Below are 15,092 nucleotides of genomic sequence, written 5' to 3'. Positions count from 1 at the left end.
GTTATGTTATGCTTTATGGGTATATAAGAATCACTGAATGACTTGAGTTGTTATGAGTAAAGGGTGTACGGTGCATAGAACGAGAAGTTTCTTGGTCGTGTTAAGGTGAGATTACATTCTGCGGTGTCGGAGTGCTAATGAAGCACGGGTCGTCCGGTCCGTTTGATCGGTCTAATTGAGGTTTGAGTAGAGTGGATGACTCTTGAGAATGGTTCTAATGGGTCCAAGATTTTACAGGTAATAATTGAAGATTTCCAGGTTTTATATTTGGCTAGAAACTGAGGTTCGCATTGAAGGGTGTCAAGACTCGTGGTATTTCTATATCATTATAGATTCTACACATCAGTATCAGGACGGTGGAAGTAATGGCTTTAGATTCGTAGGAAGTCTCTTCAGGGTAAGTATTTCGAATGTGGTGCTTTTGGGGATACTTGAGAGAGTAGTTAGCGGCTTATGAATCGTAGGACGAGATGGCTTTATGCTTGGGACTCGTATGGTGAGTCTGGGTTGAGGAATTTTGGTGTTATAGAAAGAAGAAGTATCAAGTTAAAGGTAAACCAGAAAGAACTTGGATATAAGGGATAGCTTGGTAGTGGGTCGGATCAGCATGGTAAGGATATGATTAGTTCTTTGGATACTTACGAGGTAATAGGTTGCTGCAAGTGTTTCGCGATAATGCTCTTGGGTTTTAGTGGCATGTGTAGCTGGTTGAGGGAGAATGATTCATTCCTGACGGTTTGGTTTTGTGCAAATGGGATTCAGAGAGTTCTTGATGGTTTTTGCCACGGTTAGAGATGCATATTTTCTACGAGCGTGAAGAGCATGAGATGTGTAGTGATTTTCTTCTAGATGAGATCAATGGTAAGTTCTTGACTAGTTGAGTACGTAGCTGCTTGTGGCTCGCAAGGGATATAAAGTTCTCATGTTTATCCTAGGATGGTATGGTATATGCGGTATATTATGTAGGATTGAGATTTGCACATGTAAGGTCACAGTTCAGTTTTGAAAGGAAGGTCACAAATTCTTAGGTAGCATGGATAGTTCAGATGATTAGGGAAATGATATTACTAATTGGTGTGGCTTGATGAGGGTATAAGTTTCAGAAAGAGGGCAATGTGATTGAGTTAATGATACTTCGTTAATATTGCGACACTCTTTTGTTGGATCGACGACTGATATTCGAGTTTGCTTGGTGGCACAGAAGAATTATAGGAGTACCTCTCGTGGGATGATTGAGTATTAGAGGTGTGTTGTATATTTGGACGGTGGAGTTGGGATCGGATATGGTGATTCGCGTGTTGTATGGATTTGGAGTTCTCATAAATAGGTTAGGTCGTGGTTGTGGACCGCGTATATCGGCCTTGTGTGGTAATTATTGGAGGTTTGGAGACCCGAGTGGATCCTCGTTGCTTAGTATGCTGGATTTTGGTGTGGTATTGGGTATGGACTAGTTGTTTTTCATGTCGTGCTATTCCGGACTGTTACGCTAAGACGGCGGAATTGGCAATGCCAAGGATGCCATAGATTGAGTGGCAAGGTTCGACAGATTGAGTGGCAAGGCTCGACGGATTATGTTTTCAGTGGAGTGGTTTCATTTTTGAAGACCCAGCAGATGGCTGGGAAAGGTGTCTTCCCTATTTGGCTTTCGTGATGGATGTCAGTGCAGAGACTTCTACCATTGATTCAGTTCCAGCGGTGAGGGATTTTCCAGATATGTTTCCTGCTGCCGAACGTGTTGCCGGTTAGGGCTGTTGATTTCGGTATTGACTTGGTGCCGGGCACCGTAGCGTATGGCACCAGCGGAGTTAAAGGAATTGAAGGAGCAACTCAGGAACTCTTTGATAAGGGGTTCATTGGTAGGCCGATATGGATGTGTGTTCTATACCAAGTCGGCCTGGTTGACTCCAAGTTGTATTGTTGAGGGATGTGTTAGTTCAATTGTTATTGATCTTATTAGTGATTTGGAGAGGTCTATGAATTACCTTTCCGTGTTGCGAGGCATTGGTATTTGTTGGTTATAGGCATATGTGGTGCGGTTTTATTGGGGTCTCTCAGTGGAATTTGAACGGGAGGAGTATTGGGTATGGTTCGGCAGATAGTATATCGGTTGTGTCCTTTCGAGTTTGTGTAATGTTATGTCAATTGCTTCGCAGTAGTTATGATGATTGCTTTGGTTCTAGACATCAGATTGCGTATGGTTGTCGATTTTGAGCATATTGACTTGAGGTGTTTCATGTGGACCTGCATTTGGATAGGGTCATGCATTGTAACGAAGTTATGACTCTTCGGGTTAGATTCGTGTGTTCTGTTTCTACGACGTGTGATAGGTTCTCAGCATTTTGTTGTGGTGGTACTGGTGAGTTTGTGGTACAACTCTTTCATTCGAGTCGTCTTCATGATTTGAGTACATTCGGATTGTTGCATATGGGTGTACGGATTGCACGAGTTATGGATTAGATTGTATTGATGTGCCATGTCACCAGAGTAGTTGTGTTGGATTAGATGAGATCGTTGGGATCCAAAATGAATACAAACGGATTCAGTTTCAGCGTGTTGGAAGGATAATATCGAGGTTCAGCTCAGAAATTTGCTATGGTCCTTGCCAAAGGAGGAGTGGCTTTATGAATGGTTGATCTGAGGAGTGGCTATGACTTTTTATGTGTTTCATTTATCAACTGCAGTATACATAAGTGTTGGAATGATGTTTTATTTGATAAAAGGCTTATTACCGAAATTCGGATATTTTGAGCAACTGTTATGATTAGAAGTTATCGCTACAAGTGTTTAAGTCATGTGGTATGTCATGTAATTGCACCTGAGGTTGCAGGTATGACTTATTAGAGGTGGTTCGGGCTTATCCAGAGTACAGATGTGAGATTCTGATCTTGTAGATGGTTCATAAGTGGAAATGTGGTTCTAAGGTTTATGGGCTAGGTTGGATTGTGAAATTTCAGTTACATTGTGTTATTGGACCTATAGGAGATAGGGTGACGTGGGATCACCCCCGGGTATGTGCATGGTAAGGTTATTCAGCGATTGGTTGGCTTTTGGAACAACTCTGGGCACGTTCGAGGACGAACGTATGTTTAAGTGGGGGAGGATGTAACGACCCGACCGGTTGTTTTGGAGCTTTTGTACTTCGCTTGCCAGTTCTCGGGCATGACTAGCCCCGTGTGGTGTATTATGACTTTTGTAAATCGTCGGTTTAGGTTTTTCAGGGTAATCGGAATGAATTTGGAAGAATAATTCTCAATTTGAAGCTTAAAATTTGAAAGGTTTGACTTGTTAGTATATGATCTCGGATTGAAATTTTTATGATTTGGCTAGCTCCGTTAGGTGATTTTGGACTTAGGAGCAGGATCAGAATGTATTTTGGAGGTCCGCGGAAGGTTTAGGCTTGAATTGACGAAATTGAGATTTTGGCATTTTCCGGTTGATAGGTGAGATTTTGATATAGGGGTCGGAATAGAATTTCGGAAGTTAGAACAGGTTTGTAATGTCATTTTGGATATGTGTACAAATTTTCAGGTCAATTGGAGGTGTTTTGGATGGTTTCGGCATCCTTGGTGGAATTTAGAAAATTTTAAAGTTCATAGGCTTGAATTTGATGTGATTTCGGTGTTTTTGCGTTGTTTTTGGTGTTTCGAGGGTTTACCTAAGTTTAAATGATGTTATGGTATATGTTGATAGGTTTGGTTGAGGTCACGGGGACCTCGGGTGTATTTCAGATGCTCAAACGGGCACTTTTGGTCTTTGGGAGATTGCCAGTTTTCTGAAGTTTTAGCAGCAGTGGTTTGTTCATTGCGATCGCGTAAGTTCATCTGCAATCGCGTAGAGTAAGTTGATGCCAGGAGGATTTTGTGAATCACGATTGTGAAGGTAGGAGTGCGATCGCATAAGGTGAGCAGTCTTGGTCACTGCATTCGCGTGGAGACCTTTGCATTCGCGTAGAAGGACTTGGAGTGGCAGTGAGGTGATGAAATTGCTCTATGCGATCGCATAGAGCTGGTCACGATTGCATTGTTGTGAGGAGTTGTCTTATGCGATCGCATAGGTGTTTCTGCGACCGCGTAGGGTTAAATAACTGGGCAGTATTTAAATAGCCAATCCGCGACCCTTCTTCATTTTTCCACCAATTTTGAACGAGATTGAAGCTTTTGAGGGAGATTTTTGAGGATTCCAAAGGGGAATCGCTTGGAGGTAATATTATTTACTTCATAACTCGTTTACATGTGATTAAATATCTAATTAGTGGTGAAAAATTAGGGAAAAATCAGTGCAAAATAGGTAATTAGGGCTTGAGTTTAAGAGACCTTAAAATTGGTATTTGAGGGGTCAATTTAACTCCGATTTCAGTGTTCTTGATATGTATAGACTCGTGGGAGGATGGAGATCATTTTGGCATAAATTTTATCGAGTTCCGATATGTGGACCCTGGGGTCGGGTTTGACCAATTTCGGAATTTTTGGTATAAATTGGATATTTTCGAATGGGCTTTGTTCCATTAGCATATTTTGATGGTATGAATCTGGTTTTGGCTAGAGTTGGAGCATTCGGAGGATGAGTCGAGAGGCAAGGGCATCGCGGGCTTGAGTTGGAGCATTTGTCTGTCTTGAGGGTATGAAACCCCGGATTTCACATCGTTGTGCTATATTGAGGTGACACACATGCTAGATGACGAGCGTGGGGTTGTGCACCATTGGGGATTGTGACCTAGTCCATCCCGAATGACTGTTTTACCGCGTATTTAATTGAAAACTGTTTGCTATCATCATATTTTGGGCTAAATACCAGATGTGGGCCTCATGCCAACTGTTTTGGACCTTTAGGGGATTTTTACTACTATTTCCTCACTGTTTTAATTTAATATCTCTACTCAGTCATGCTATATTCTACTGTTTTCATAACTCAACCATGTTTACTCTGTTTTAATACTTTAAATGATATTTTGGGCTGAGCATCATATTTTACTTGGCCGGAGTGGCTTTTAGAGATTTCTAATTGAGTAAAACCAAGGGCTTGTGTTGTGAGGATACTATTGGGTCGGGCTGCACGCCGCAGCAGTGATACACTAATTTATGATTATAAGGCCGAGGGCCTGAGTTTTATGCCACAAGCTGGCTTTATATGAGGCCGAGAGCCTATTGCTTATGCCACAAGGTGGCTTGATATTGCGCTTGGGCCGTAAGGGGCCCCTCCCGGAGTCTGTACACCCCCAGTGAGCGCGGGTACCCAGTGTGTTATGTGATATAGCCTAAGGGGCTGATGTTGTTCCATATTATTGCCCGAGGGGCGATTCTTGATTTATGTTATGCCCAAGGGGAAGATTACGAGTGATTGTGAGGTAGCCCGAGGGGCTGGTTCTGTTGATATTATGCCTGGGGGTGGATTATGGTACATGTTTTGCCCGAGAGGTTGTTTATATTTTCATCCTTTTTACTCACTGTTTTATCACTCGTTTGAAACTATTGAAAGTTATTTTAAAAGGTTTTTACCGAAACTGAGCTTGATTTACGAAATAAATAATTTTTGCACTGTTTTGGAAAGGTACTGTATTTGCTGTAGTATTACGCTGTGTTTTACGTATTTTCTTATTGCTCAGCTTTCATTTATCTTTATTACTTACTGAGTTGGAGTATTCACTTTACTCCCTGCACCTTGTGTGCAGATTTAGGTATTTCTGAATCCGGTAGCGGGTGTTGATTGCTCGGAGGCAGAGTCACCGGAGTTTAGCAAGGTAGTTGGCCGACGTTCGCAATACTAATTTTCTCCCTCTTGTTTTCGTTAGATTGTATTCAGTACACTTTCAGACTCTTTCGTTGTATTCAGACCCTAGTAGATGCTCGTGACTTGTGACACCCCAATGTCGGGCTTGTATATTATTTCTGCACTGTTCATTTAGACTTATATTATAAAATATTTGTTTAATTAAAGGCTTATACATGATTCTTATTGATTAATGGTTAATTTGGAAGTTGTGTCGGTTTGCCTAGTTTTTCGATAGGCGCCATCACGACCGGGCCGGTTTAGGGTCGTGACATTCAAGAAGAATATTCATACAATGATCGACTTTCATGGAGATCAAATAATTCATAGAGGTTCGTATCATCTTGAGTTCAAGATTACACTGATCTAGCCTTCGAATCACGGAGAACAATCCGGAGGAAGAATCAAGGGATAAACAAAGTTGTAACCCGCAATGTTTATCAATAAAATCACTTTATTGTTTTGTGATTGCAATTTATTTTTCATATGTTAAAAATTTATTGCAAACAACTTGTAAAATAAATGTTGGATTTTGCATCTGTTACTGCCACTGTTTTCTAGAACAATTAGTTAATTTAGTTTTAGGAGGCATCTGCTAGAATATTTAGAATTTTAATTATAGTAAGAGTTTAATAATTTAGTTGTAGGAGGAGTCTACTACTTTATTTATTTGGCTATTTAAAGCCTTATAACTAATAAAATTTGAGAGACAGTTTTTCAATCCTATTTTTCAATCTTTTTGTTGCTTGCATATTTTCTAAAATCTATAGCAGTGGTATCAGAGCCTCAATTGATCTTGACGGATCTCTGAATTTGCTGAAAAACAATCAATTTCAACCACTTTTAAACCATACGTATTTTTACCCAATAAAATTTTAACCAATTTTTTAACAATGGCAAGCAACGGTCTCTCTTTGAATACCCCACAAACTTTTACTGGTGAAATCTATCAGATTTGGTCAGTGAAGATAAAATATTATCTTGAAGCTTATGATCTATGAGAAGTTGTAATGGAAGACAGACTTATACAACCACTTCCTACAAATCCTACCCTTGCCCAAATCAAAGCTCATTCAGATGAGAAAACCAAAAAATACAAAGCCAAAACTATAATTCAAGATTCAGTTGCAGATTCAATCTTCCTAAAATCATATCAAGGAAGTGAACGAGGCAGACAAAATCAAATTTTAAATTTGAAAAGAGATTTTGAATCTCTTAGAATGCAAAAAGATAAGACCATCGCTATGTATTCTGACCGAATTTCTTTAATTGTCAATAGAATCATGTTGCTTGGCGAGGATTTCAAAGATGACAGGATAGTTGAAAAAATTCTTGTGATAATTCCCGAGAGATTTGAATCCAAAATTTCCTCTCTGGAAGAGTCTAAAGATCTCTCTACCATCTCTGTTGCAGAATTAATAAGTGTTATTCAAGCACAAGGGCAAAGAAGGGGCTTCAGACAAGACAAAGTTACTGAGGATATTTTTTATGCGAAACACCAAAAAGAAAAAGTCGATTAACCTTATTGCAAATATTGCAAAAAGAAAACACACTTAGAAAATTTTTGTTGATGAAGACCTGATGCATTATGTGAAAATTGCAAACAAAAAGGTCATGTTACAAAAGTGTGCAAGTTCAAAGATGCTCATGCACAAGCACTAATAGCAGAAGAAGGAATTGAGGATGACCATCTTTTTTAGACTGCAGCAACAAAAGGAAGGAGGAGTGTTGGATTTTGCATCTTTTACTGCTACTGTTTTCTAGAATAATTAGTTGTTTAGTTTTAAGAGAAGTTTACTAGAATATTCAGAATTTTAATTATAGTAAGAGTTTAGTAATTTAGTTGTAGGAGGAGTTTACTACTTTGTACATTTGGCTATTTAAAGCCCGATAATTAATAAAATTTGAGAAAAAGTTTTTCAATCCTATTTTTCAACCTTTGTTTGCATATTTTAGAAAATCCATAAAAATAAAAACACACAACAACGCCAAATTTTGATCCATCATTACTTTCTTACTTAACTATGTCAACAAACATGATCCTTATGTATCACTAAATATGTTCTTTTTAATATAATTCCTTCGTAGGTCCTATGCTCATTTTGTAAAAGAAATTGTTAAATCATAAATGGTCTTAAAAGACATTACATCAAAGGCAAAAAACAAAGTGAAAGAAATCTACTGTAAACCATCACATGATTTATGAAAAATGAATTAGTAAATAAGCAGCTAAAGATGAACCATAAACAAGTCGTTTAAAGATCTTTAGCACCTGCTGCCAAGTGCCAACATATCAGGAAGGTGAAAAATACTAGTAGTAACTGCTTGGATTTTTCACCTTATGGGGCAAATCAGTTAAAAAACTGTAAATCAAAATCAAAATAAAGGTACATTATCATTGTGTTAGCAACAAAAGGAAAGCGAAGAAAGTTTATCAGACAAAGTAGCAACTTTGTCACGTGAACTCTAACGCGGTGACAAAAGTCAATTGATCTACTCAACAGTGCAAATCCCAAACTTTAAAATCTAATTGCACATCTCTGCTCATCATTTGACTTGTTTCAAGCGCAAGACTGGAAAAAAAACTCATTAGCTTGATCATGACCGAGATGTTTCCCATGCCACATAGTTATGTTATTTGAGAGGCAGATAGAGTTACTTTCGGCTCAAACTATGTATACATATGGAGAAAAACATTTAAAAATGTATACATATAATAAGATCATACTCATTCTGAACTCACTGACTCTAAATCCTGCATTCGCGCCCTAATTATAATTCATTGGCGCTGGTGAGAGTGTTGTTGAAAATCCAGCAACCATAGGCCTATTATTAACCGCTGCTTGCTCTAAGGACTGAAGTTGCTTCTTTAGAAACTTAACATAATGGACAGCCTCATCCAACATAGAAGCTGTGTCCATTTTTGTGCCTCCTGGGACAAGTCTTTGCAAAATTCTAATCCTTTCACTTATTCTTTCCCTCCGATGCCTCGCCGCTACACTCTGTGGATCCTTTGATATCTTGACATTCTTTCTTTTAGGTGGCTTCACTGATTGAGGGTCAATGTGAATCGGCTGCATCATCGCCATACGAAAAATCATCTCCCTCATTGCCTCCATAGAATTCCTGTTTTGTAAACATGAATACTCATTTCCATTACTATGAGCAGATGCAATAATTTCATCAATGGATGAAAGAATTGGGATATTTGGTTCTTCAATAGGATTGCCCATGAATGAGAAATTAGAGGGAGGAGAAGTCATTAAATAATTAGAGTACTTATGGACTGGTGGTTGTAAGGGTATCATTTCAATGTTACTGCTTGAGAATCCAAGTTCTAAGGACTGAGCAATATCCTGTAAATCCATGATATGTAAGGGAGAGAATAGGGGAGATAGAAATATATGGGAATTGAATGAAGAGCAAATATTTGAGTGAGAAGATGGCCTTAAAAGATTCAGGGGATATATCACAAATTGAAGTGCTAGCTCCTTTGAGCACAGCATGGAATTGTCAGTGATATATATATATATATATATATATATATATATAGTTGTGACCTGCTCCTATGTTTTAATATCTAAATCCTTACTATATTCCAAAGAATACACAATGATATAGACCACTATAGTATTTTATTTTCTTTATAGTATAAGCCTGAAGTACATAAATAGCATTTCCATCTCTCTCTATATATATATTATTATTATAAAAGCATGAATACAATGTGGGTTTACAAAAATAACCTTATAATATTAAGCATATTAACTCATAATAAAAGGCCATAATCGAAATTTTAGATATTAGCCTTTATAATCCTATTAGTTTTAGGACATTCACATTAGGCCATTTTTAGGACATCCACATTCGGCACTATTTAATACTATTAGTTTAATCCTATTAATAATTGGACAAGAATAACGAGCAGTATACATATTACTATGAATAAGTTGATCCCCTTTTCCCTTTCTATTCTAAATATATATATGCCATATTTTAATTCAACCAACTAAAGGTTTAGTTAATATTTCAAATATGTTTATTTAAAAACTATAGCATAACCGTAGTTCCTTTTATATTATCTTAATATATGAACAGTACATTTTTCATATAACATTTGAGTTGATTTCTTACTCAAAATACTATTCATCAAATTTTTTGTGTAATATTTAAAATTACAATCAATAATTACAACAAATAACTAAAAGATATTAAGAATATAAATGTGTGTGTCCGAGAGAGTTGGTTGGTAAGGTTCAATACCATTAATATTTCTACCTCATAAAGATCCAAAAGTAGAATTTCAAATTGGTATTTAGTAGCTAAAATTAGAATTACGATTAAATATTCAAAATATGAGATGAGCTAATATTAAAATCAAATAATTAAGTCTTTCAATTAAGTATTTAGCAAGCATCCAATTCCGTTCTTTTTTAAATTTATCAAAATGTAAAAATAATTTTGAAGCTTATAAAACTCTTAGGGTACATAAATTTATTATATCAGAAGATCATTGAAGGTGACATTAAAAAAAACACACAAGAAGTCGATTAGGATAGTATTAAGGGTCAAAAGCCATACAACTGCTTGAGAATTTTTTTAATACACAATCAAAACTAAATCCTAAAACACGAGCAATCTTTAAAGATTATATTGCAAGAAACGACTATTGTAAAACGGGATTATCCTTTGTAGAAAGTCCCGGACGAATCGAAACAAATATTCATATATCGTGCATTACTTGCAAATATTTGATGAAGAACCATTAGCAATAGCAACAAGTAGTGTAGTAGCAAGTAGCAACAATTTTATAAGGAGGTCATACAACTCACTTTATATTCCACATATCTCTTCAAACTACCGAAACAACCTTCACAAATATATCAAAGCAGAATGATGGTATTAAATTTATAAGGAAAACATAGTTAATAATATGGGATATATGAAGCGTCAGACAACTAAAACAATTGACATGAGCTTCAGATATATGAATATCAAAAAAACTGTTTGGTCAAAAAGTAATAATTTTAGGAGGTAATTTAAATCAAGTAGTACAGTATTTTCAAAATCGATAAGAACAGAAACTGTAAATACTATCTTGAAAAATTCATACTTATACCCTTAAATGGAAAAAAAATCAGCCAACAAGAAATATAAGAGTAAGAACATCCATTATTCAGTAACTTTTCGCTTCATTTTGTCGTGAAGATCGCTTAATAAGGGAAATAGTTTTATAATTAGGTAATTTGTGCAAATTATACGATAGAAAGTGTTATCTTAGCTAGCATGAATAAGTATATCGATCATTGATTGCCAAGTTAATTGATCAAAGCAAAATACTTTCCAGTTTTGACTCAATAGAAAATGATACTAACAACTATTACGAGGAAGAATATTTGATAATTTAGCATCAAATAAATTCCACCACACAGGTACAATGTCAAATTTATTGTTTCTCGTGTATGTTAGTATTATGTATGTATATAATGGACAAAGTTAAAGTTGACCTTCCATTTTATATAAGTTACTTTTGAAGAAAATTATGCTCTTCATGCTATTAAGAAACTTATATCTAATAATGGTTTATGTAATGGTACAAGAATGGTATGTAGAGGTTGTGACAACGTCATACATATAGAAATCTTGATGGGTCAATGTGTTTCCACGCACGTATTTATCCCTATAATTCAACTTTTACTCTTACAAAAATGGAGAATATCCTTTTAAATTTGTTCGAAAATAATATTCTGTACTCTTGTATTTTACAAAGCAATAAATAATACAAAGAAAAAGCAATCTCTAACATTGGACAGTATTTATCGCAATATGCTTTCTCGCACTCTATATATTATACTTTCAAGAGGGATATCACCATCGACAATAAGTGTTCTGATCATGACAGAGCAACCAACGCATTAGAAGGGAAAATATAAACAAAATTGTCTATAAAAATCTTAGGTTAGATATCATCACGTTGTATATTTCTAAATTATAAGTATATAATAATATTCTCTAACATGACTAAATTGATCAGTTTTGCAGGTTCATATGTTATCCAATCATTTTGAATTCGCTTTTATGCTAATGTAATAATAATTTTTGGCATTTAAACAATATTGTATTTTATACATTATATTTGTTACGCCTTCATATAATTACTTGATTAAACCATTATATGTTATTATTAACGTGCAATGCATGTTTATAGATATTAGTATATATAAAGTTGGGAATTGGCAAAGTGATGTGGCACCTCTTATATGCTAGAATAGCTATTTATCTTATTTCTCCTGTTTTTAGAATTTTTATCTTTGTTTTTCCATTCATCTTATTTTCAAAAATCTATTTAAGAGTATCTAAATGCATTATTCAATAAATGAAAAAATATGTCCATCGGTTACCTCCGTTAAAAGATTAATGAGGAAACACATTCAAGTAAAAAGAAGATGAAAAGACAAAAGCCTTTCATTTTTTAAAACTGTTTATTTTTACCATATAAAATAAAAGGTTTGGAGTTTCATGTTCTGTTGATGTTTAATCTGATCACTTCTATTTTTTTTCTATCAAATTATTTTCATTTTTCTTTTTCCTATTATTTTCTTATTTATGTCTTTCTAAAATATCTAACAGTATAAAGTATTTTCTCTTCCCTTTCCAAGATTAATAATATATATATATAATGCTGGGGCTTGAAAAAGTGATATGACACTTTCATTGACTAAAAAATGAATTTATCTAATTTCTTATGATTTCGGGTATTTTTTGTTTCTTTTTCTTGAAAGTTTAGGTTGTTAGAGAATGCAAGGTGAATCCCACCAAGGCTTCCGTAGGACATGGTATTTTTACTGTTGATGTCCTAGCAGCAGAGGTAACAACATAATAGTATGGACATAATGAATTCTTCATATACAAAAGTTTAATTCATATTATATGATATTTACAGTTCTTGTAGTACCTTTTTGTGTTTTGGGCAATTAAGATGTTAAATGATATTCTTATTGGTAGTATTATGTTGTGTGGACATCGAAATTTTAAGGGATCACGCCAAATCCTATATTAAAGATACTACAGGACTCTTGAAATCCTAGGAGTCTAGTAGGGTTTTTTGGTGGCTAATCCACCCAAACCCTAATTTATGCATATAAATAAGGCTACATATGTCTTTCAAAGACGATCTCAGCAATTCCATAAACTCTCGGAATATGCACAAAGAGATCAAATATGAGATCTCTAAAATTCCATGAAACTATTGGAATATTCACTAAGAGATCAAAGACATGTCAAATATGTCTTGCTCAAATTTCTAGCAACATTCAAGATCCAAACGAAGTGCTGCTACATGCTTCTTCATCATCAAATACATCAAGGAGATGCATATCATTCTACGTTCGAAAAATATGCCGCTAAGGCCCTCGAATCATATAGAATAAATCAGGATGGAAGAATCAAGAGATAAATAGAGTTGTAACCTGCAATGTTTATCAATAAAATCCTTTTTTCTTTCTAGTTGTTTGTGATTGCGGTTTTATTTTTCTGCCCAAAGTTATTGCAAACACGTTGTTCAGTAGTGAAAATAATTCTTTATAAAGGCATATCATACTTCACTACAAGTTCATTTTGCATAAAAGTAGTCCAAAGACAACTTTCATTAAAATATAAAAATACTATAGAGTACTATCACGTTCTGCAAATTCAAATGTATTCCAATTTACTTTTGGAGATGCTAGAAATTTCCAGTGATGAATGTAAAAATCTGACTTTGGGGGAGAATATGAAGAAGATATAACCAAAGGTAAAAATCAAGTTTTCTATACACTTGCCAAGGTTGACGAAAAGAGTACATTGTTTTTGATAAAAAGTATTATTACCATCCTTTTTTTTTTACTTTCTTCGAGTTAAAAATTAAATGTTATTGCTTATACATGATTTTTTTTATAATATAATTATTAACATAAAAGAAATATGGTAAACTATCCTCAAAGTATTCTCATACTTTGTTATCCCCGGGTATTTTTATTTTAATTATCTTTATATAATTGAGCAGATAAATGTGATGATAAATTTAAGCTATCACCACTTATAAGTTAAATCGTAAAATCTTGAGTTTTCAAACTATTTATTAGAAATATTTTACTCAACCGATTATGCAAAGTGGAAAAAAATGATGTGTAATATGTTTGTACAATAGAAAAAGAACAAGAAGGAACCTCCCATTTTTATGATAAATGTGTGCCTAGAGTATTTTTCTGCTATTTTTTTCGGCCTCTTTGCTTCTAGGATGTGGTACTTGGATCTGTTTTCTCTTTTGAATGGTTATTTTGCTCAATATATAAGATAGGTGGTGGGAATATTGAAATAGATAGACAATTTAATCATTATATTTTATTAGGAGAAAAAAATGGAAAATTGCAATTTACAAGCATTAAAAGGAGAGTTAAGTTTTGGATCAGTAGGAAAGTGGGAGAAAAGGGAAAGAAATAACCAAAAAAAAATTATAATGTTATAGGAAGTCGCGTAGGAAAGAAGGAGTTTTTAACCTTTCCATTTCATGAAGTTTTTCAAAAAACAAAAGGTCGATTATCTAATGAAAGAATGAAAATCAAATACCTTGCATGTATTCAATGTATATTGGACTAAAGATCATGTATTAAACCCACCACACACATATTTAAAGGCATAAAAAATTAAAGTTCTTTTTCTCCGTAAATTTTTTAAGAAAATCTAAATAATAAAAGCACAATTCATCTAAATAAAATATAACTTTTTTGTTTCATAAAAAAGTTATTATTAATCTTTTGGTGTCTTATAATCGCGCGAAGCACGAGAAATTCACTAGTTTGATGATAATTTCACAGTTACTAAAATTTGTTATAGTGTTAAGATGAAATAAGGAAGAGAACCCCATAAACGCAACCAAGATTATTAACATTATATATTTAACTTAAAAACAAAAATAATGTAAATAATTTTTATACTATAACTGCAGTTTCACCTATTGTAGCAGAGCATGATCGCCTTATGTCAACGTCACTAAAGGGCAGCCCAGTGCACTAAGCTCCCGCTATGCGCGAGAAGTTTGGACCCTAAGAGTCTATTGTACGCAGTCTTACTCTGCATTTCTGCAAGAGGTTATTTTCACGGCTCAAACCCGTGACTTCCTGGTCACATGACAGCCAGAGGCGGAGCAGGATTTTAACCTTATGGGTTCGGAATTATAATCCTTTTAAGTCACTGGGTTCTAAATCAATAATTTTTACATATTCATTGGATTTCTTAATACAAATATAAGTTTTGAACAAAAAGCTACTTGGTTCGACCGAACCCGC

At 34.9% G+C, this 15,092-nt stretch overlaps 1 protein-coding gene across 1 annotated transcript; it reads right to left on the bottom strand.

Annotated features, from left to right (window-relative positions):
* Positions 1–8,534: 8,534 nt before the first annotated feature.
* Positions 8,535–9,134, bottom strand: LOC104245159 (transcription factor HEC1). Its single transcript, XM_009800727.2, has one exon. The coding sequence runs from the start codon at positions 9,132–9,134 to the stop codon at positions 8,535–8,537; it is 600 nt and encodes a 199-aa protein (XP_009799029.1).
* Positions 9,135–15,092: the final 5,958 nt, after the last annotated feature.

The sequence above is a fragment of the Nicotiana sylvestris genome, chromosome 2 (assembly GCF_000393655.2).
Source record: "Nicotiana sylvestris chromosome 2, ASM39365v2, whole genome shotgun sequence".
NCBI lineage: Eukaryota > Viridiplantae > Streptophyta > Magnoliopsida > Solanales > Solanaceae > Nicotiana > Nicotiana sylvestris.
The sequence above is the reverse complement of the archived record's forward strand: the minus strand, read 5'-3'. Positions and strand labels throughout refer to the sequence as shown.

What these genes read in the sequence shown, in the direction of transcription:
- LOC104245159 (XM_009800727.2), bottom strand. Translation starts at nt 9,134, where the DNA reads ATGGATTTACAGGATATTGCTCAGTCCTTAGAACTTGGATTCTCAAGC.